Source organism: Ascaphus truei, chromosome 14, assembly GCF_040206685.1.
Source record: "Ascaphus truei isolate aAscTru1 chromosome 14, aAscTru1.hap1, whole genome shotgun sequence".
Taxonomy (NCBI): domain Eukaryota; kingdom Metazoa; phylum Chordata; class Amphibia; order Anura; family Ascaphidae; genus Ascaphus; species Ascaphus truei.
The window spans coordinates 2,642,701-2,666,143 of record NC_134496.1 but is presented as its reverse complement, the minus strand read 5'-3'; the positions used below and the strand labels follow the sequence as shown (position 1 = coordinate 2,666,143).

Below are 23,443 nucleotides of genomic sequence, written 5' to 3'. Positions count from 1 at the left end.
ATAGTGTAATATTGTATAAACAGAATACAAGTGTCTCGTGTTCTAATCACATTTACAATGTGATAGTCAGGCTCATCAATATCAGGTAGATCTTTTTCCTTATTTAGTCCACAAATAAGTAAATAGAGAAGAGAGAACATGGTATATACTGTTTACTTCGATAATTATAATCCAAAAAGATAAAATACACTTCCAAACAAGCATATACAAAATCTGTCACTGCTGCCTGGTTCACCCGTACTGTGCTGTTGCCTCAAAGATGTTCCAACCGATCGAGCTTGTACACCGCACATCTTCTCGTGGCTACACTTCCAGGATCAAAGGGCTCCTAACAGCTTCCGCTCCTGGTACTGTGTCCTCAGGGTCCCAAACAAACTTCCCACTGCCCTATGCGTTTCGCCGAACTATAGGCTTCATCAGGGGTTCCCTAAAGGCAATCTAACATCTCTTCTTTAAATACCATCACTGTGTCATCGTAACCAATAAAATTACATTGTTAAAAGTTCACAACGCCAGTTCACCAAACTTTATTAACAGCAGGTTCCATCTGACAATGTACAAACACATATAACGTTATAGACAGCACTAGTTTCAGAACTTTTGTTCTGTTGATACAATATTATACCACATTGCTGTGTTATATTTATCTTTTATGCTGTTTACACTCTGGAGAGATTGCGCTTTATAAATTCAAATATTGTACCGTATAAATGACTAATATTGGAAAAATAAAATATTAGATTTTAACACGGATCCCTACAGTATAAGCTTTTGCTTTCTGTATTACACTGCTTTTCAGCACAGCCTGCGATAAACAAGTGCATAGCCAGTAAACCAGTTTGTTATTTTAATTAGCTTTAATAAACTACAGTGTATGAAATTGTGCCTGCTGGTAGGCAGCCTTGGAGTTCTGGGAACTATAGCAGAAAGAAACTTGAGCTACTTTTACCTTTTGGTTTTCTTTTGGAGAGGGGATTACATTTGTGTTTGAGTCGGGGTGGTTTAATAATGTCTGTTTGTAGCTGATGAGGAAGCTCCTGATTACGGCTCTGGGGTTCGACAGTCTGGAACAGCCAAAATCTCCTTTGACGACCAACAGTTCCAAAAGGTGAGGAGTCTTTCGAAAATAAGCCACCGATCTGTACAGCTCCTGAATTCTGCCCCCAATTCCAACTTCTATTGTGTCCATTTCTCTGCTTCCTGTTCTACTCGCACATCCTATCCATCCTGCATATTTTGTCTTCCTTCTTAATCCTGTAGTACAGTATGTGTTCCACCTTCTACTTGTCCTCACAGGAGGAGCACTCTTCATTTTATTAATACCCTTATTTCCCAATTCAGTTCCATCTCTCCCTTCTGCTCCATGCCTCTGCATGTCACTTCCATCATAGATTCCGATTTTCTGTCTCTCTCACAATGAGTAGATTGGGTTATTGGGTGGTTTGGGTGGGGTAGGTGTGGTTTCTAGTTCAGCATCCCTAGGGACATCTCTTACGTCTTTGTTGCCCCATTGTGGGCAGTTCCAGGCTGAATCCTGCCCTGGGATGACACGATCGGGCACTTCGCAGGAAGAGCTTCGCATTGTCGAGGGGGGACAGGGACAGAACCCTGATTCTGGCCCCTCTGCTGATGAGGTCAACAACAATACCTGTGCAGGTGAGTGGGACAGGTGCAAACACTGGACAATGAGGAAGACAACAGAGGAAACTGGAAAGGGGGACTGTGGGTAGAGGGGAATGACTTTTTCAGTGCCAATACTGTCAGCAATATAGTGGTAGTACTGTAGATATGAGCTAATCAATCAAACTTAAACTAGGTTAATTTTTCCATTTTCAAAGGCACTTATCACTTTGTGAAGATATGCCCAGCAAGATTACCTTCTTCGAAATTTAGTTTAGAATTGACTATTCCTAAAGTAATTCTTCAATTTCCAAAAAAATAAAAACATTTTTTTAAAAATCACCAATAAATCAGGGACCCGAAACATATTGTGGGATATATAAGAAGATGGCACAATTTTGTCCAAACCACAGAGCAATCAGAGCAAAAAATGTTCAACTGCGTCAATTTTCACCATGGACATATGTATGAAATGTCATATATTTGGTGCAGGCCTCTCAGGAACAGAGGTCAATGCCATCATAGACCTGGGGGATTTATAATATGTTCAGAGAAAGGAGAACTGGACCAGATACTGATGCGTTGCTGACCCATCGTTATAAATTAAATATTGCTCTAACTTTCTCCCTTAATTCCTCCTATAACCACTCTCCAAAATGCTCACTGACGCAAGTAAAGCAAAAACTGGAGCAAAGCACCTTAATACATTGACCCAAAATTCAGCAGTCAAAAATCATGCAATTTTCACCAATTCTTGGAACAATGCTCCAGTCCGACACAATCCATATCTCCATTTGATCTGATGTTTTTTGTAGTTGTACATCTGACCGTAGAAAGGTTTAGCACGTCTGCTTATTGAGCCAGGAATATGATCTTCTGTTTCTACAAAGGCAATCAATGAGAATGGGATTTATACAGATGTAGCAAGACTTGTTACTGTCGCCACCAGGGCAAGCCGCAGGACCGCAACCGCGACTGCCCCGGTGCCGGCAGATTTTTGCTGCTGGGGGGCGGGTGGGTGAATTACAATCCGGAAGACCCCGCACAACCGCGGCAGCGCTATCTCCAGGGCCGCGGCTTTATTAAGCTTTTTCAGCCGCAGAGGGAGACCGTAAGCCTTGCTACATCTGTACATGTCATCATAGGGTTTGTTCACGTATATTGTACTAATTTTGGCATTCTTGTGCTCGGCACACAATCTAACCTGATATCCTTCTTTAGTTTTCTACATAGAGGAAATAATGTCAGATAATATTCATTATATAGAGTACTTGTAAGTTTTCTGTTTTCACCATCAGGAAGAATTTCTGCAGCTCTCTTTACACGTGTCCCTAACACAAGCATTATAAATGGCCCATACACTGCTAACCCTAAAGCCAAAACGTTGAGATGTTGCAAAATTTCTGGAAATGTCTCAAACAAACCTTCCAAGCTGAACAATGAAAAGTTTGTACCTCTAGCTTTTAGGACGATCACATTTGTTAAACCCTGGGCTCTTCTGGCAGCGAAGAGGTTAATACGGAAGACAATTACCCTGAGGTTTTTTTGTGACAAACTAACAGGTATTGCACCTTCAGCATGTCCTGGATTACAACAGAAAACATGTGATATTGATGTGTATCGAATGTCAATATATCTTGCTAGGTGTATTTACTTGGCCTATGCTGGAAATAGGTTGGTGCTCATGCGTGGGCAGAGTGGAGAGGGTTAGCTGTCAGGGGCGGATGTACTTGTCTTCATGCTTAATGACTACCATTGATTGCAGTTCCCAATCTGATTGCTCCATCAGCCGCTCTCCTGGACAGTCCCGTGAAAGCTCAGGTGGACCTGTCAGATGGGGCATGTCACCCCCTTAAACTGGGGAGCATGTTCACATTCAGAGTGACCGTCCTGCAGGCGTCCAGCATCCCCCCCGAATACGCTGACATATTCTGCCAGTTCAAGTAAGTTAATTAATAAATAAAACATTTTGTCTATTGTATTAGCTGTGTACACTGCCAATTCCATATAGCTCACATGTACATGGTGCCTCACCATCCAATTTGTGACACCTGCAGGGACATAACCACATCCAGAAAAAACCCTAAGGAAAATCCAGGTAATGTGGAGCACTCAAGATCCAAATATATCTTTAATCATAAACAGTATCACTGTAAATCAGGGAACAGTATCACTGTAAATCGGGAAACAGTTTCACTGTAAATCGGGAAACAGTATCACTGTAAATCGGGGAACAGTATCACTCTAAATCGGGGAACAGTATCACTGTAAATCGGGGAACAGTATCACTGTAAATCGGGAAACAGTATCACTGTAAATCGGGAAACAGTATCACTGTAAATCGGGGAACAGTATCACTGTAAATCAGGGAACGGTATCACTGTAAATCGGGAAACAGTATCACTCTAAATCGGGGAACAGTATCACTGTAAATCGGGGAGCAGTATCACTGTAAATCGGGGAACAGTATCACTGTAAATCGGGGAAGAGTATCACTGTTAATCGGGGAAGAGTATCACTGTTAATTGGGGAACAGTATCACTGTAAATTGGGGAAGAGTATCACTGTTAATTGGGGAACAGTATCACTGTTAATCGGGGAAGAGTATCACTGTTAATTGGGGAAGAGTATCACTGTTAATTGGGGAACATTATCACTGTTTGAGATTCAAGATGATATTTTTGGATCTTACCCGCTCCATATTGTTCGGATCCCCTCCCTCTTCATTGGTGTGTGTTTGCAGATGAGATGATCAGATCCCTGGTAGCGGCACATTATTTTAATTAGTAATACTGTTAATCCTATTGTTTTCACAATTTCTTTGTGGGGTTTTTACCTGTAGCTTTACCTTGTACCTTATTGTAGCTTTACCTGCAGCGAGATATGGCAACTTACTCAAACCTTTCAGTACCAGAGGCGGGAGCAATGTTTTCTGGCCCCTCTGGCAGCGAAGGGGTTAAGATTACAAGGGCAATGTGCCATATTTACTAAGAAGTGCTAATTCATAAGATACCTTCCAGCATTGCTTAGTAAATATGGCTTTTCCCATTAAAGTCAATGAGCGTAAGGTGTCGCCAGCCCAGAAGCAATTCTTAGTAAATGTGGCCCTACAGTAGATGTGGATAATGCCTGTTGCCAAAATAGGGCAATTGTAGATAATTTCCATGCACGAGTTTCAGTGATTGTCATCACTGGGAATGTATGCCCGAAGAGAGCTAAGAGCTCTGTTGCTTTTCTTCTTCTGTTGACTAAAAATTAAAAATATTTATCTAATTAAAGAATAATTTATTTCAAGATTGGCTTATTGACATTCAACGTACTACATGACCAGGGTCCCAGCTATCTTAAAGAGCTTCTAGTTTCCTACACACCCATTCACTCACTTTGACATGTAGGTGAACGACTCCTAACAGTTCCCAGAATCTCGGTGACTTCCTTTGGGGCCCAAACTTTTAGCCACGCGGCTCCCACTGTTTGGAACAGTCTGTGTCGTACAGCCCGAGAGACCCCCACTCTGGGAATCTATACAAACAGACTCAGGACCTAAAGTACCTGCTTAACCCAGGCATTTAATTAATGAACCACAACCTGTCCGGTATTTAATAGCTACAGTACCGTCCCATCCTGTATTGTATCTTTCCTTGTGTTTGGTCTTTTATAACCATGTTTTTTCCTTTTGGTAACTGTGAAGGGCTTTGAGTCCCAATGGAGAAAAGCGCTATATAAATAAAGTTGTTATTATAAGTTGGACTTACCACATTCTTAGTGCCTGTGTGTAAATGGACACAGGTGATAAGAAATGTCATTTATGCAACAAGAGTGTAGTTTAAAGGTTTAGTAGCTGTATTGGGGCTGGAGATACAGTTGCCAGGTGGTTGCTCCAAAAATACTGGCACAATCTAGGTTCCTACGACTTGGTGCCCCAGCCATTGCCAAACCAATTGCTTCCATAGTCAACTCTATCCTGTCTGCAGGCCATATCCCTAAGACCTGGAAAACTGCTAGAGTTGTCCCAATCTTCAAAAGTGGGGACAAAAACACTGTCTCAAACTACAGGCCAATCTCTCTTATCCCAATACTATCCAAAGTCATGGAAAAATGTGTCCACTCCAATTAAGCGATTTCTATACCAAGACAAATTTCCCTAGCCAATTCCAATCTGGCTTTCGTCCCAAACACTCCACCGTAACTACCCTGCTAAAAGTTTGCAATGAAATCCAGTGTGGAATGGAACGGGGACAACTCACTGGTGCAGTATTCCTAGATTTTGCAAAGGCTTTTGATACTGTTGATCATGCTATCCTGCTTAACAAACTCCAGAGCTCTGGAATAGGGAAGCATACTTTAAACTGGTTTCAGTCCTACCTATCAGGAAGATCCCAACATGTGTCCATCTCAGGCTCTAACTCCAACCCCCTGGATATCACCTGTGGTGTCCCACAAGGCTCTGTTCTGGGGCCCCTACTCTTCTCAGTGTTCATTCATGATCTTCCCACAGCTTGTAAGGAAGCCTCAATACACATGTATGCAGACGACACAATCCTATATGCACACAGCCATAGCCTCTCTGACCTTCAACGCATACTTCAGTCTGACTTTTTGAGACTCGAAAACTGGATTTCCCAAAACAAACTGTTTTTAAACACTGACAAGACTGTAACAATGGTATTTGGGACCAAGACTAAATTTTTAAAGCTTCCAGCGACTGAGCTACTGATTAGAACCAACGCTAACACCACCCTAACCCCTGTCACTAGTTTTAAATACCTGGGCTTATGGTTTGACTCCCACTTAATATTCGGAATGCACATTGATACCCTGACAACCAAGACCTATGCCAAACTAGGGGTACTTTGCAGGAACAAATCCTCCCTAGGTCTCCTGGTCAGAAAGCGTATCGCACAGCAGATGCTAATGCCAATTATTGACTATGGAGACATAGTATATGGCTCGGCACCTCAAACCCACCCTGGCAAACTTGACACCCTCTACAATTCAATTTGTCATTTTGTTCTCCAATGCAACTACAACACACATCACTGCGAAATGCTCAAAGAACTAGATTGGTCATCACTAGAGTCTAGACGCAAAGTTCACCTTTCCTATCTTGCCTTTAAATTCTTCATGGTACAGCTAACACAAAAGAAAGTGCTTAGGCGCTATAAACAATTAAATAAAATACTAACAATAATAACACAATATGTACAGGGCAGCCAGGAATACTAGCAGAACAACACCAGAGAAAACACAAAGAACATATACAGACCAGCGCCCAAAAAACAGTCCAAAGTCCCTAATAGAGTCCAAACAGATGGAAGAGAAGAAAATCCAAATGGTCCAATCACTGGAAGATCTCCAATCTGGGGGTCCGTGACATAGGGACAGAAACAAAAATAAATAATAGTGTAATACGTAATGTTAAAATGGGACAAACAACATAAAACACTTAACAAGAGACATACATAAAACAAGCAAGCTGAAAGTAAAATAACTATTTAATAAAACAAATGGAGCCTGCTGCAGCGGGTCATCAAGGGGTTAAAACCCAAAACCCTACTTACAGCAGGACTGAAATAAACAAGCATGTGTAACCAAGTGGGGCAGACGTCGGCAGCAGCGAGGGTCCTCACGGGCTCCCCAATGTGTAGTTTCTTTCCCTCTAGCTTTGGAACACTCTCCAAGATGGACGCCGAGTAGGGGAACTCCACACTCTCCTGTGAAGTGGACAAAAGGGTGAAAGTGCGCAGCTAAAACATGATTCAACACTGTATATAGAAACAGTGCAAGTGAAAGTTTAAATAAACAATAAATTGACCTTGTGGGAAATAACACTGTGACGTCTGCAGCCTTTCTTGAGGGGTGACTCGACACCCCAAGGGCTATAGAAAATACAAAAAGACAGGGCGCACAACGCACATAGTGAAGCACAATTAAAAGATAATTTTACTAAAAAATTAAAGGTTCTGCGTACATCATTATAATGAAAATCAAGCAGTGGGTTAGTGGGGTTACCACACGGAAGAAATTATCACAGCTCTCCACTGGAACGGACGCGAGGCACTGGATACCAGCAGACCACATCCAAGGCAGCAGCTTCCGTGAGACCTTCAGTCAGGGTAACCAGATGTTGGGGACCGGTGAAGAGTCCCGTGTAAAAGTCCCGTTATGAGGCTCAGAATCCTCCGTCAGTCCTACAGCAATGCAGCTCCGACAGCACGCCGCTCAGACCCGTGGTGCACCTTCTGATGTATCCCTGATGAAGGAACCGTGTGTTATGAAACTAGTTGGATTGTTGGATTGTTCATCTATCTGACCATATTGTTTGTCAAGTATATTCTTGGCTTGTGCCTCCCGGTCCACTGCCTCACTGCCTGTCGGTACGGGTGTTTACTATTGCTACCCTGCCTGCCCTGTGTGTTGTTCGCCGATGCGCTCTCTCCCCTGCTCCATGTGAGAAGGAGAGTGTCATGACATCGTGATTTTCATTATAATGATGTACGCAGAACCTTTCATTTTTTAGTAAAATTATCTTTTAATTGTGCTTCACTATGTGCGTTGTGCGCCCTGTCTTTTTGTTTTTTCCACACTCTCCTGCCAGCAAGCACAGCAGCCACTCTCGCGATATCTTAATGACGCTGCTTCCTGCTTCACTTGATTGACACTTCTCACAACCAGTGCTTCTCCAAGGCGCCGTGACCTCTGACCCTACGCGTTTCGTGACTGACGTCACTTCCTCAGGGGACTTACCCAGCTATCTGAACAAGCTCCTCACCCCTACCACGTGCAGCACTTATCACCTGAGATCAGACTCCAAAAGACTGTTCATGGCCCCAAGGCTCAACAAAGAATCCGGCCGTTCCACCTTCTCCTACCGTGCACCCCAAAACTGGAACAACCTACCAGAGGCTCTCACATCCACCACCAGTTTAAGTTCTTTCAAATCTAAGGCTGCCTCACATTTTAATCTGGTCTGTAACTGTTTCATACGCCCATAATATATATTTTCTTTAACTGTGCATGCAATGTCTTGTATATAATGTATACCCTGTTCATTTATGTAACTGTATTTGTAACCATGTATTATTTGTCTTAACTCTGTGCCCAGGACATACTTGAAAACGAGAGGTAACTCTCAATGTATTACTTCCTGGTAAAATATTTTTATAAATAAAATAAATAATAAACAATGGTGAAACTTACAAAAAACGAAAAGAAGACAAGCATGACCTTCTTAGAAAAATGCAAAATATGTAGTATTGGGCCACAAGCTTACAGGTTAAGTAATTAAAGTGCAGCATCAGAGGGTGAAATGAATATGATTTGATATAGTCACCCCAGTGTTGGACAACTTCCCGTCACAGTGCAAATCCGTGGGACACAACTCATTGGTACCGGTAGCTGTGGGCCACGTTGTGGTGTCCAGCAGTTTCTCTGCGATGATCACTCGTCAGGTGCAGCCGTTGGATTCCGCATCTATGGAGAACTGCAGCTGCCGGCAACAGCCTGATCTCCCGGCGCTCTGATCGGCTTGTGTATTTCCAGGTCCTCACGCCCAACAGGGATTTCAACGGCGTCACTACTGGCCGATTGCCAGAAAAGTGTGAATGAATGAACAGTGCCACCTAGCGACCCTTACGCGTTTCGCTCATTCCTGATGAAGCTTTTTCAATGAGTGAAACGCGTAGGGTTCGCTAGGTGGCACTGTTCATTCATTCAGATGGTCTTGACAAGGACTTCTGGCAAGCGGCCAGTAGTGATACCGTTGACATCAGACATCAGCGTTGGGTGTAAGGACCCGGAAATACACGAGCGGATCGGAGGGCCGGGAGATCAGGCTGTTGCCGGTGGCTGCAGTGCTCCATAGACGCGGAATCCAATGGGCTGCCCCTGACGAGTGATCATCGCAGAGAAACAGCTGGATATCACAACGTGCCCCACAGCTACTGATACCAATAAGTTGTGTCCCACGGATTTGCACTATGACAGGGAAGTTGGCCAACACTGGGGTGACTATATCAAATCATATTCTTGTCACCCTCTGATGCTGAACTTTAATTACATAACCTGTAAGTAAGAATTTGGGGCTTATGGCCCAATACTACATATTGTGCATTTTTCTAAGAATGTCATGCTTGTCTTCTTTTCTTTTAAAGTATTTGGAGGTTCCCTGGAAGAACCTTGAAGAGCTGATGAACCCAACCCTTAGAAGATAAAGAGCTCTGACCTTTCTTCAATACAATTTACATTATTGGGACTATTAGTAGAGCATTGGTATTTTATTTGTTTGTTTGACAATGATGAAACTTGCGACATGCGCACACACACACGCTCACACCCCTGTTTCCTCCTCTCCTTGGCCCCACCAGCAGGCCTCTGACACCTCCTCCTGATTGGCTGCATTACTCAGCAGAAACCAATCAAGATGGAGGAAGCTGCTCACCCGCTAGCAACAGCCCTGCTCTATGTCCAGAGACGTGATACTGGTATACACATACATGTCCAGTGTTACCTCTATTTTTTTACTGGAAAGAGTGTCCAAATACAGGACAGTCCGGTTCAATACTGGACACCTGGTAACCCTACCTGGAGATGTGTAAATTCAGATTGCAGGTTGTGATTATTGTACATATAACTTCATGTACATCACAAAAAGACCTAAATAGATCGCATGATACCATACTGAGAGAAATGCTACTATCCCAAGCGCCTTATTTGTTATATACATTAGAGGTGATACAGTCTTTGTTGTCAGTATTCTAGCGATCTATTTATATCTTTTTGTTATGTACATGCTTCAGTGACCCGTATATACAACCTCCTTAGCCCTCTAGGGGTCTAAATCCCTAAGGCTAGGGGTGTCTAATGGTATATGTTATATACACTCCCTTAACCATTTGGAATAGCTTCTCCACCACCAAAGTTTTAATTATGTTTCCCTGTATATATACCTCTCACACACATTAGATGTTCTTTTTGATGTAATAAAGTTGATTTTATATTGTGTTGATCCATTAGTCACATAGTTACATAGTAAATGAGGTTGAAAAGACGTAGGTCCATCAAGTTCAACCTATGCTAAATTTAGACAACAGACACTTTATCCTATATCTATACTTACTTATTGATCCAGAGGAAGGCAAACAAAAAACCCCAGAGTCATATCATCCAATGATATCTCATAAGGGGAAAAATAAATTCCTTCCGGACTCCAAGAATTGGCAATCGGATTAATCCCTGGATCAACAGCCTTCCCATGTATACTTATTTGGTATATCCCTGTATACCTTTCCTTTCCAAAAAGATATCCAACCTTTTTTTGAACAAATCTATTGTATCTGCCATCACAGTCTCCATGGGTAATGAATTCCACATTTTAACTGCCCTTACTGTAAAGAACCCTTTCCTTTGTTGCTGGTGAAATCTCCTTTCCTCCAACCATAAGGGATGCCCCCGAGTCCTTTGTACTGCCCGTGGGATGAATAGTTCTTTTGAAAGCTCCTTGTACTGTCCCCGATTTATATTTGTATATAGTTATCATATCCCCTCTTAGACGCCTCTTTTCTAATGTAAATAAATCTAATTTAGCTAGCCTCTCCTCATAAGTTAGGTTGTCCATCCCCTTTATTCATTTGGTGGCTCTTCTCTGCACTCTCTCTAGTTCCATAATGTCTTTTCTTAGGATTGGTGCCCAAAATTGTACTCCATATTCAAGGTGTGGTCTTACTAATGCTTTGTAAAGGGGCATAATTATGTTTACTTCCCTTCCATCCATTGCCCGTTTGCTTCCCTTCCATCCATTGCCCGTTTGATGCAAGATAAGATCTTGTTTGCCTTTGCAGCTACTGCATGACTTTGGGCACTATTGCTAAGCCTGCTGTCTACAAGCACTCCTAAATCCTTCTCCATCAAGGATTCCCCCAATATATCTCCATTTAATTGTAATTCGCTTTTTTATTCTTGCATCCGAAATGTATAACCTTATATGTATCTGTATTAAACCTCATCTGCCATTTACCTGCCCACGTTTCCAGTCTCTCCAAGTCCTTCTGAAGAGAAATTACATCCTGCTCTGATTCTATTACCTTACACAATTTAGCATCATCAGCAAAGATGGAGACTTTGCTCTCGATCCCAACCTCAAGGTCATTAATAAACAAGTTAAAAAGCAGGGGTCCCAGAACCGATCCCTGAGGTACTCCACTCACGACTTTAGCCCAACCTGAAAAAGTTCAATTTACGACAACCCTTTGTTGTCTGACCTTTAACCAGTTTTCAATCCAGGTACATATATTATTACTGAGTCCAATTTTCTTTATTTTGTACATCAACCTCTTGTATGAAACCGTATCAAAAGCCTTTGCAAAATCTAAGTAGACCACATCAACTGCATTACCCTGGTCTAAATTCCTACTTATACCTCCTCTCATATTCAAAACGTTTCTAAAACTTCTCGCTTTTTCCTTTGCAATATCACAAAGATACGCCCTTTCCTCTGTTACTCGACTGCTAAAACTCTGACTCAGGCCCTCATTCTCTCACGTCTCGATTGCTGTAACCTCCTGCTGTCTGGCCTTCCTGCCTCTCATCTGTCTCCCATACAATTTATTCTAAACGCTGCTGCCAGAATCACTCTACTCTTTCCTAGATCTGTCTCAGCATCTCCCCTCATGAAATCCCTCTCCTGGCTTCCGATCAAATCCCGTATCTCACACTCAATTCTCCTCCTCACTTTTAAAGCTTTACATTCTTCTGCCCCTCCTTACATCTCAGCCCTAATTTCTCGCTATGCACCATCCCGACTCTTGCGTTCTTCTCAAGGATGTCTTCTTTCTACCCCCTTTGTATCTAAAGCTCTCTCCCGCCTTAAACCTTTATCACTTTCTGCCCCACACCTGTGGAATGCCCTTCCTCAATACCCGACTAGCATCCTCGCTATCCACCTTTAAGACCCACCTTAAGACACATCTGCTTACAGAAGCATATGAATAGCACTGGATAATCATGGACACATGATACATAAAGCTTAGCCCCCTGCAGACGCACTTACTAGAATTCCCTCCTACTGTCTCTGTACGTTCTCCCTACCTACCAATTAGATTGTAAGCTCCTCGGAGCAGGGACTCCTCTTCCTTAATGTTACTTTTATGTCTGAAGCACTTATTCCCATGATCTGTTATTTATATTATTTGTTATTTATATGATATGTATTACTACTGTGAAGCGCTATGTACATTTATGGCGCTATATAAATAAAGACATACAATACAATACAATACCTCCTCAAAGAAACAAATAACGTTAGTTTGGCATGATCTATCCTTCATAAATCCATGCTGACTATTACTAATAATTTTGTTTTCCATTAGGTATTCCTGAATATTATCCCGTATTAAACCTTCAAGTAGTTTCCCCACTATTGAAGTCAGGCTTACAGGTCTGTAATTTCCCGGTTGTGATCTAGCTCCCTTTTTAAATATAGGCACCACATCTGCTTTACGCCAATCTTGTGGTACTGAGCCTGTGGAAATGGAGTCCTTGAATATTAAATATAATGGTTTTGCTATTACTGAGCTTAACTCCTTGAGAACTCTTGGATGTATGCCATCGGGGTCAGTTGCCTTATTTACTTTAGTTTTTTCACGCCGCTTATAAACTTCTTCCTCAGTTAACCAATTGTTCATTAATATGGAGGTTGTGGCTTCCTCCTGCGGCACTACTATTGAACTTGATTCTTCCCTGGTACACACAGAGGCAAAGAATTTGTTTAATACCTCTGCTTTTTCCTTATCTCCAATAATTTGTTTACCCATCTCACACTGAAAGGGTCCTATATTGTCTTTTCTCATTTTTTTGTTATTAAGGTACTTAAATAACTTTTTAGAGTTGACCTTACTTTCTATTGCAATCCTTTTTTTATTATCCATTTTTGCTAATTTGATTGCCCTTTTGCAATTTTTGTTACATTCCTTATAATTCTGATACGATGTCTCCGTCCCTTCTGACTTAAAGAATCTAAACGCCTTCCTCTTCTTGTCTATTTCCTCCCCTACCTGTTTATTTAGCCACATTGGTTTTGACTTATTTCTTTTATACTTATTACCCAAGGGTATACACTGATAAGTGTGCTTTTCTAACAATGTTTTAAAGACTGACCATTTATCTTCTACATTTTTCCCTGCAAAAAACATCATCCCAGTGTATTACTTGTAGATTAGACCTCAGTTTATTAAAATCTGCCTTTCCAAAGTTTAAGGTCTTTGTTGAACCCAAGTAATCTGTTTTTTGATAATGTATTTCTAAAGAGACCATGTTATGATCACTGTTACCCAAATGTTCCAGGACTTGAATATTTGTTATTACTTCTACATTGTTTGATATGACCAAATCCAGAACTGCCCCTCTCCTGGTTGGTTCCTCAATAATTTGGGTTATATAATTGTCTTTAAGCACCCCCAAAAATCTGTTATCTTTTGTTGTAACACAAATCTCATTGCCCCAGTCTGTCTGGATAATTAAAATCCCCCATTATGAAAACATGACCCAGTTTTGATGCCTTCTCCATTTGCAAAAGTATTTTAGCTTCCTCAATCTCACAGATATTTGGTGGTTTATAGCATATTCCCACAAACATTTTCTTTATACTTTTACCTCCACTGCTAATTTCTATCCACAAAGTCTCTACATTTTCATCATTCCCTTCATAGATATCATCCCTTATAATAGGTTTTAGATCCGGTTTAACATATAAACATGAATACAAAACTAACTAAAAAAAACTCTCTACCAGCGCTTGATCCAAGTGATAGACTAATTGGTGTGATAACAACAATTGTGTGATTACAATGTGATTACATATGCAGCCAAGGGGGCAATAAACAATGGATTGTTCAAATCCAATACCATACAAATACAAAAAATGTCCCCGGCGCAAAGTGTGGTGATGATAATTACAGTACCATATCGAAAAACAGTCCTGTTTGAAAAGTTAGTCCTGGTAGTAGAATGATTCATCAACAATGTGAGGTAGATTTTCCTCTAGGCGTGTTCCCTTTTGTTGTCTGCAATGACAGATAAAGAAAACACACCATTGCGCAGTATACTGCACCGACACACTTTATTCGAGCAAATACCCAGTATGTACCTGGCAGATACCTGGAATGCGCCGCTCCTCACCTCTGACAAGCCCCGTTGCGTTTGCCTTCCCAGCCTGGGTTCATGCCTGGCTGACGGGCGGCTGATCTGTTAAATGATAATGATTAGGATTTAATAGGCTGCAATGCTTCGCGTGTCTACCAGATGGCATAAATTCATGAATTGTAATGCAGTATATATATATATACTGTGCAGTATTGCAGCCAGCGGGAATAAAATGCTTCAATCCCTGCTTGGAAAATACCTCAATGCACTCGGGCAGAAAACAGTCACAAACCTCAATACACCCGGGTATACCCGAATTCGTGGGACTAGCCGAGCTCGAATAAAGTGTGTCGCCAGTGTACAGACTCAATTGCCCCAACCTGAAGAGGAAAATCCCTACTTACAGGATATTTTCTTGTTCATTCGGGGGAGAGAATCTGTTCTTTAGCTCTTTTCCTCCACCTTGATCTCCACGGGCCCCTCGTGGTTCCTAAGGTGGCTCTCTTCAACTCGGTCTGCGTCGTCCCAGTAGCAGCATACACCGTAACAACCGTGGTTGGAGAAAATTGAAAGACAGCCTAGTGTACTCCGCAAATTTTATTTAACAATGTTAAAAAGCAGCGATGTTACACTCACATTTTGCGAGGGCAAACATGCCGCTCAAGAATGCCGTCCGCAGCCTATGTCCACTCGATGGTGTGTTGTTCACGACGTCGCGCGCCAACCGATGACGTCAGCGGCGCAGCGCCCGAAGTTCTCCCCACACCACGAGATGCAATGCAGGTGACAGCTTACAACGTGCACTGTACTAGGCTCCTCCTCTCTACGCGTTTCGTGACGCTACGTCACTTCCTCAGGAGATGAAGGAGTCCAGTACACTGGTGCCTTAAGTACATGCACTAAAACTTGTATCTGCCCACAAATGGGCGGCGATCATTTTCGTCACTTAACTGAGTAATTGCAGGACCAGAAACAGCTTAATTGATATACTGTGCTGTTGGGGTCAAACCAGTCCTCACTACTACCCTTTTAAAATATCAAAACATATAAAATGACTTAAAACATGTTAAAACATTAAATTAATAAAAGATACATCGATGATGTGCTGTGTGTCTGGAGGGGGCCTATGGGTGAGCTTGAGGCATTCAAGCAATATTTGAATATTAATGAACTGAACCTGCGATTCACATTTAATCAAAGCAATACCATCATTAACTTCCTTGACCTCTCTCTGTATATAGAGGATGATACTATACAGACAAAAACATATAATAAGGCTGTAGATGCAAATACCTATTTATTGGCATCAAGCCATCACCACCCAAACTGGCTCCGGAACATCCCCAAGGGACAAGCACATAGGCTGCGGACGGCATTCTTGAGCGGCATGTTTGCCCTCGCAGAGTGTAACATCGCTGCTTTTTAACATCGCAAATTTTATTTAACAGAGTACACTAGGCTGTCTTTCAATTTTCTCCAACCACGGTTGTTGCGGTGTATGCTGCTACTGGGACGACGCAGACCGAGTTGAAGAGAGCCACCTTAGGAACCACGAGGGGCCCGTGGAGATCAAGGTGGAGGAAGAGAGCCAAAGAACAGATTCTCTCCCCCGAATGAACAAGAAAATATCCTGTAAGTAGGGATTTTCCTCTTCAGGTTGGGGCAATTGAGTCTGTATACTGCGCAATGGTGTGTTTTCTTTATCTGTCATTGCAGACAACATAAGGGAACACGCCTAGAGGAAAATCTACCTCACATTGTTGATCAAATCATTCTACTACCAGGACTGACTTTTCAAACAGGACTGTCTTTCGATATGGTACTGTAATTATCATCACCACACTTTGCGCCGGGGACATTTTTTGTATTTGTATTAACATATAAACATACTCCACCTCCCCTTCTATTTGTTCAATCCTTCCGAAAAAGGGAATAACCCTCTAAATTAACTGCCCAGTCATGAGTTTCATCCCACCATGTTTCAGTAATGCCTATGATATCATACTGCTCCCTTGCAGCTATTAATTCGAGCTCCCCCATTTTATCTGTCAGGCTTCTTGCATTAGCAAGCATGCATTTAAGTTTTTTTTCAGCCTGTACTATTATCTTATCTGCTCCTTCCTTTCTGCGCCCACTTGGTTTAGTCTTTAGAAGTTTTCTAGTATTATCTGTATTTAGTATGGGTGTCTCACTGCTTGTCAAACTCGCACTTTCGCCCATTCTACCCCCATACCACCTTGTATCCTCCTCTATTCTATTTAGTTCATTATCTGTTTCATTCCCCTCCCCCTACATCCTAGTTTAAAATCTCCTCCAACCTGTTTAGCATTCTCCCCCCTAGCACAGAAGATCCCTCTTCATTGAGGTGCAATCCATCCCTAGAATATAGATGGCACCTCTCAGAAAAGGAGTCCCAGTGCTCTAAAAACCCAAACGCCTCCTTCCTGCACCACTTTCTTAGCCATGCATTAACCTCCCTGATCTCTGACTGTCTCCCTGCGGTAGCGCATGGCACTGGTAGTATTTCAGAAAATACTACCTTGGAGGTCCTTGCCTTAAGCTTTTGGCCTAGATCCCTGTAATCATTTTTTAGGGCCCTCCATCTTTCTCTAACTTTGTCATTGGTGCCAACGTGTACCAAGACCGCCGGGTCAATCCCAGCCCCCCCCAACAATCTGTCTACCCGATCCGCAATGTGCCGAACCCGAGCACCCGGGAGACAACAAACTGTTCGGTTCATGCGGTCATTAGGTTGGCCCTCTGAAGGGTTATCAATACCCCTGGATTAATATATATCCAATACATGTGTTTTCATGAGTGCATTATATAGGGATTCTTTCTCGCTGATCCTCTTCAGATCAACCGTATATGTACATATGCCTTGTCTTCCCCTAAATGCACCCTGTTGGTTATTGTATACATACTACACTTTGGTTGTGCGGCAGGTATTTTGTTGCACGATATAGGTTGTGATAAGTACCTGTTCGTTGATGATTTCCGAATAGGGTAAGGGAGTGATACCCTGCAGGGTAAGGGAGTGATACCCTGCAGGGTAAGGGAGTGATACCCTGCAGGGTAAGGGAGTGATACTCTGCAGGGTAAGGGAGTGATACTCTGCAGGGTAAGGGAGTGATACTCTGCAGGGTAAGGGAGTGATACTCTGCAGGGTAAGGGAGTGATACTCTGCAGGGTAAGGGAGTGATACTCTGCATGTCTTGAGATGTAGATGAAATAATGCAGCAACTTTCTGCAGAGCTATAGCAGAGAAGACATTCAGGGATCAATGTAAATCTCACACAAGGAAGTGCTCAATCGATCCGTAGATCTTTACCAGGGACAGGGTTATACGAGCTGAAGATGTGACCCTCCTGCTTCTGATGCTTACATTGTATTCCAGTTTCATCCATCGTCACGATGAGGCATTTTCCACAGAACCCCTGAAAAACACGGGACGTGGACCACCTCTGGGATTTTACCATGTCCAAAATGTAAGTACCCCCCCTGATAAACGATACAGTATCTCTCTATGTGCTACCTGCAGTACAATTCACAGAGGCCCTCATCCATTGCGCTGTGAGGCTACTTCCCTGCACTGGAGAAGATCTTAGCCCCATTGATGAGAGAACAGTGCGTATCATGTGTTAATCTCGTAGTAGGACAGCTGTGCACTGTATATTGAGATAGCAAGTTATACAGAGGTGACCTGCAATATTGGCTGCACACAAGTATGCGGCAGGCCTATTTGCAGTAACTCTTGTCCTTTGGAGATGAAAGGTATCTTGGATGAATGGGCCTGCCAGGTCTTGCTCATTTACCCCCAGATTCATGCAGCTACATTGCTGGTTAACACACCCGAACAGGCGTTAACTCTCATTCAATGGGATGTAATGTTTGTTTGGGTGCATTAATACGTAATGAAGCTTAATTCTACATTTTTACCTAAGCTGGCAATTGTTTGGTGCTCCTGTTAGAAATCTGTCAAAATCCTGATTGTGTGACTAACATAATGGCCGCCTTTCACTTTATACCAATCCTTCAGTCAGTGTAACTCAGCAGCTACAATGTATCCTGATATTACTAAGGTAACATTACTATTGTTACAGTTTACAGCTCAAACTGCTTGGAATATTGGCAACAACTGATCACGAACAGGAAAATGTTGCAAAGATCTTGCCCTGCTGGGGAGGTGGGCTAAAACCTGCTACAGAAATCAAAGGATGCTTTAAAACTCCTTAAAAATGTCATTCACAGTCACTACTATCTAATACTAGAGAACTGATTTATTTAACAACAACAAACCATACAAGATTTCCCCTGTTTTTCTGCTTTAATAAATGTGGGGGTTAGAGTGAGTCTGATTGACTGGCAGTAAGTTTCACTCACTTTGTGTGAGCATCAGTTATTGGAGAAAAGTCTCACTCACTCGCATCGCCTACAGCCGCCATCGCATGAACAATCGCACACAGCAACGCCCGGAGGATTCCAGCTCCGAGGGGAGGCAGAAACCTTCATTTGTTTCCTTGTGAGTGGGATAATTCGTCCTCCGGCAATACAGAGCGAGCGGCACAGGGGGAGAATGTTTCCTTTTCTATGTCAAATAACCGTGCTGCTGAGGCCTTGAAACCTGCTGTAAATACCTGAGTGTGAAGAGCTGCTAGTATCTGCAGTGAAAGCTTTGGGGCATATGTATCAATGCAGAAGTGGTACAACTCAGGGCGGCAAAAACATTGCTCCATGTATCCAAAATCTAGGGTCAGTCAGCACTACTAATACACATATATAAAAAAGAAAAAGTGGTACACGCAGGTGTGAGCGTCTCCCGAAACCCTAGCAAAATACAGAGGTAAAAGAATACCAGCAGCCCTCAGAAGCAGCTGACACCAATGAAGGTCAAACAGAAAACAGTTTAATGCAAAAATAGAGTCTGAAGAAACAGAGCATATTAAGCAGGTATTATCACAAGGCAACTCCCCTCCAGGTATATCCAAGAAATAGCAACTTCCCTCCAGGTATATCCAAGAAATAGCAACTCCCCTCCAGGTATATCCAAGAAATAGCAATTCCCCTCCAGGTATATCCAAGAAATAGCAACTCCCCTCCAGGTGTATACAAGAAATAGCAACTCCCCTCCAGGTGTATCCAAGAAATAGCAACTTCCCTCCAGGTATATCCAAGAAATAGCAACTCCCCTCCAGGTATATCCAAGAAATAGCAACTTCCCTCCAGGTATATCCAAGAAATAGCAACTTCCCTCCAGGTATATCCAAGAAATAGCAACTCCCCTCCAGGTATATCCAAGAAATAGCAACTCCCCTCCAGGTATATCCAAGAAATAGCAACTCCCCTCCAGGTGTATACAAGAAATAGCAACTCCCCTCCAGGTGTATCCAAGAAATAGCAGCTCCCCTCCAGGTGTATCCAAGAAATAGCAACTCCCCTCCAGGTATATCCAAGAAATAGCAACTCCCCTCCAGGTATATCCAAGAAATAGCAACTCCCCTCCAGGTGTATACAAGAAATAGCAACTCCCCTCCAGGTATATCCAAGAAATAGCAACTCCCCTCCAGGTATATCCAAGAAATAGCAGCTCCCCTCCAGGTATATCCAAGAAATAGCAACTCCCCTCCAGGTATATCCAAGAAATAGCAACTCCCCTCCAGGTATATCCAAGAAATAGCAACTCCCCTCCAGGTGTATACAAGAAATAGCAACTCCCCTCCAGGTATATCCAAGAAATAGCAACTCCCCTCCAGGTATATCCAAGAAATAGCAACTCCCCTCCAGGTATATCCAAGAAATAGCAACTCCCCTCCAGGTGTATACAAGAAATAGCAACTCCCCTCCAGGTATATCCAAGAAATAGCAGCTCCCCTCCAGGTATATCCAAGAAATAGCAGCTCCCCTCCAGGTGTATACAAGAAAAAGCAACTCCCCTCCAGGTATATCCAAGAAATAGCAACTCCCCTCCAGGTATATCCAAGAAATAGCAACTCCCCTCCAGGTATATCCAAGAAATAGCAGCTCCCCTCCAGGTGTATACAAGAAATAGCAGCTCCCCTCCAGGTGTATACAAGAAATAGCAACTCCCCTCCAGGTATATCCAAGAAATAGCAGCTCCCCTCCAGGTATATCCAAGAAATAGCAGCTTCCCTCCAGGTATATCCAAGAAATAGCAACTCCCCTCCAGGTATATCCAAGAAATAGCAACTCCCCTCCAGGTATATCCAAGAAATAGCAACTCCCCTCCAGGTGTATACAAGAAATAGCAACTCCCCTCCAGGTGTATCCAAGAAATAGCAGCTCCCCTCCAGGTGTATCCAAGAAATAGCAACTCCCCTCCAGGTATATCCAAGAAATAGCAACTCCCCTCCAGGTATATCTAAGAAATAGCAACTCCCCTCCAGGTGTATACAAGAAATAGCAACTCCCCTCCAGGTATATCCAAGAAATAGCAACTCCCCTCCAGGTATATCCAAGAAATAGCAGCTCCACTCCAGGTATATCCAAGAAATAGCAACTCCCCTCCAGGTATATCCAAGAAATAGCAACTCCCCTCCAGGTATATCCAAGAAATAGCAACTCCCCTCCAGGTGTATACAAGAAATAGCAACTCCCCTCCAGGTATATCCAAGAAATAGCAACTCCCCTCCAGGTATATCCAAGAAATAGCAACTCCCCTCCAGGTATATCCAAGAAATAGCAACTCCCCTCCAGGTGTATACAAGAAATAGCAACTCCCCTCCAGGTGTATACAAGAAATAGCAACTCCCCTCCAGGTATATCCAAGAAATAGCAGCTCCCCTCCAGGTGTATCCAAGAAATAGCAGCTCCCCTCCAGTTATATTCAAGAAATAGCAGCTCCCCTCCAGGTGTATACAAGAAATAGCAACTCCCCTCCAGGTATATCCAAGAAATAGCAACTCCCCTCCAGGTATATCCAAGAAATAGCAACTCCCCTCCAGGTATATCCAAGAAATAGCAGCTCCCCTCCAGGTGTATACAAGAAATAGCAGCTCCCCTCCAGGTGTATACAAGAAATAGCAACTCCCCTCCAGGTATATCCAAGAAATAGCAGCTCCCCTCCAGGTATATCCAAGAAATAGCAGCTCCCCTCCAGGTGTATACAAGAAATAGCAGCTCCCCTCCAGGTATATCCAAGAAATAGCAACTCCCCTCCAGGTATATCCAAGAAATAGCAGCTCCCCTCCAGGTGTATACAAGAAATAGCAGCTCCCCTCCAGGTATATCCAAGAAATAGCACCTCCCCTCCAGGTATATCCAAGAAATAGCAACTCCCCTCCAGGTATATCCAAGAAATAGCAACTCCCCTCCAGGTATATCCAAGAAATAGCACCTCCCCTCCAGGTATATCCAAGAAATAGCAACTCCCCTCCAGGTATATCCAAGAAATAGCAGCTCCCCTCCAGGTATATCCAAGAAATAGCAGCTTCCCTCCAGGTATATCCAAGAAATAGCAACTCCCCTCCAGGTATATCCAAGAAATAGCAACTCCCCTCCAGGTATATCCAAGAAATAGCAACTCCCCTCCAGGTGTATACAAGAAATAGCAACTCCCCTCCAGGTGTATCCAAGAAATAGCAGCTCCCCTCCAGGTGTATCCAAGAAATAGCAACTCCCCTCCAGGTATATCCAAGAAATAGCAACTCCCCTCCAGGTATATCCAAGAAATAGCAACTCCCCTCCAGGTGTTTACAAGAAATAGCAACTCCCCTCCAGGTATATCCAAGAAATAGCAACTCCCCTCCAGGTATATCCAAGAAATAGCAGCTCCCCTCCAGGTATATCCAAGAAATAGCAACTCCCCTCCAGGTATATCCAAGAAATAGCAACTCCCCTCCAGGTATATCCAAGAAATAGCAACTCCCCTCCAGGTGTATACAAGAAATAGCAACTCCCCTCCAGGTATATCCAAGAAATAGCAACTCCCCTCCAGGTATATCCAAGAAATAGCAACTCCCCTCCAGGTATATCCAAGAAATAGCAACTCCCCTCCAGGTGTATACAAGAAATAGCAACTCCCCTCCAGGTATATCCAAGAAATAGCAGCTCCCCTCCAGTTATATCCAAGAAATAGCAGCTCCCCTCCAGGTGTATACAAGAAATAGCAACTCCCCTCCAGGTATATCCAAGAAATAGCAACTCCCCTCCAGGTATATCCAAGAAATAGCAACTCCCCTCCAGGTATATCCAAGAAATAGCAGCTCCCCTCCAGGTGTATACAAGAAATAGCAGCTCCCCTCCAGGTGTATACAAGAAATAGCAACTCCCCTCCAGGTATATCCAAGAAATAGCAGCTCCCCTCCAGGTATATCCAAGAAATAGCAGCTCCCCTCCAGGTATATCCAAGAAATAGCAACTCCCCTCCAGGTATATCCAAGAAATAGCAACTCCCCTCCAGGTATATCCAAGAAATAGCACCTCCCCTCCAGGTATATCCAAGATATAGCAACTCCCCTCCAGGTATATCCAAGATATAGCAACTCCCCTCCAGGTATATCCAAGAAATAGCAACTCCCCTCCAGGTATATCCAAGAAATAGCACCTCCCCTCCAGGTATATCCAAGAAATAGCAACTCCCCTCCAGGTATATCCAAGAAATAGCAACTCCCCTCCAGGTATATCCAAGAAATAGCAACTCCCCTCCATGTATATCCAAGATATAGCA

At 42.9% G+C, this 23,443-nt stretch overlaps 1 protein-coding gene across 13 annotated transcripts in view; it reads left to right on the top strand.

The window, feature by feature from the left end:
* KIF1A (kinesin family member 1A) overlaps positions 1-23,443 on the top strand; it is a 376,457-nt gene that overhangs the window by 242,405 nt on the left and 110,609 nt on the right. For 8 of the 13 annotated variants that reach the window (XM_075569527.1, XM_075569528.1, XM_075569523.1 and 5 more), the window contains 4 exons: positions 1,023-1,108; positions 1,521-1,656; positions 3,386-3,563; positions 18,155-18,245. In XM_075569527.1, coding sequence (XP_075425642.1) covers positions 1,023-1,108; positions 1,521-1,656; positions 3,386-3,563; positions 18,155-18,245 — 491 coding nt within the window. The remainder of the gene's footprint in view (positions 1-1,022; positions 1,109-1,520; positions 1,657-3,385; positions 3,564-18,154; positions 18,246-23,443) is intronic. The other 5 variants (XM_075569526.1, XM_075569533.1, XM_075569536.1 and 2 more) reach the window with 2 other exon arrangements.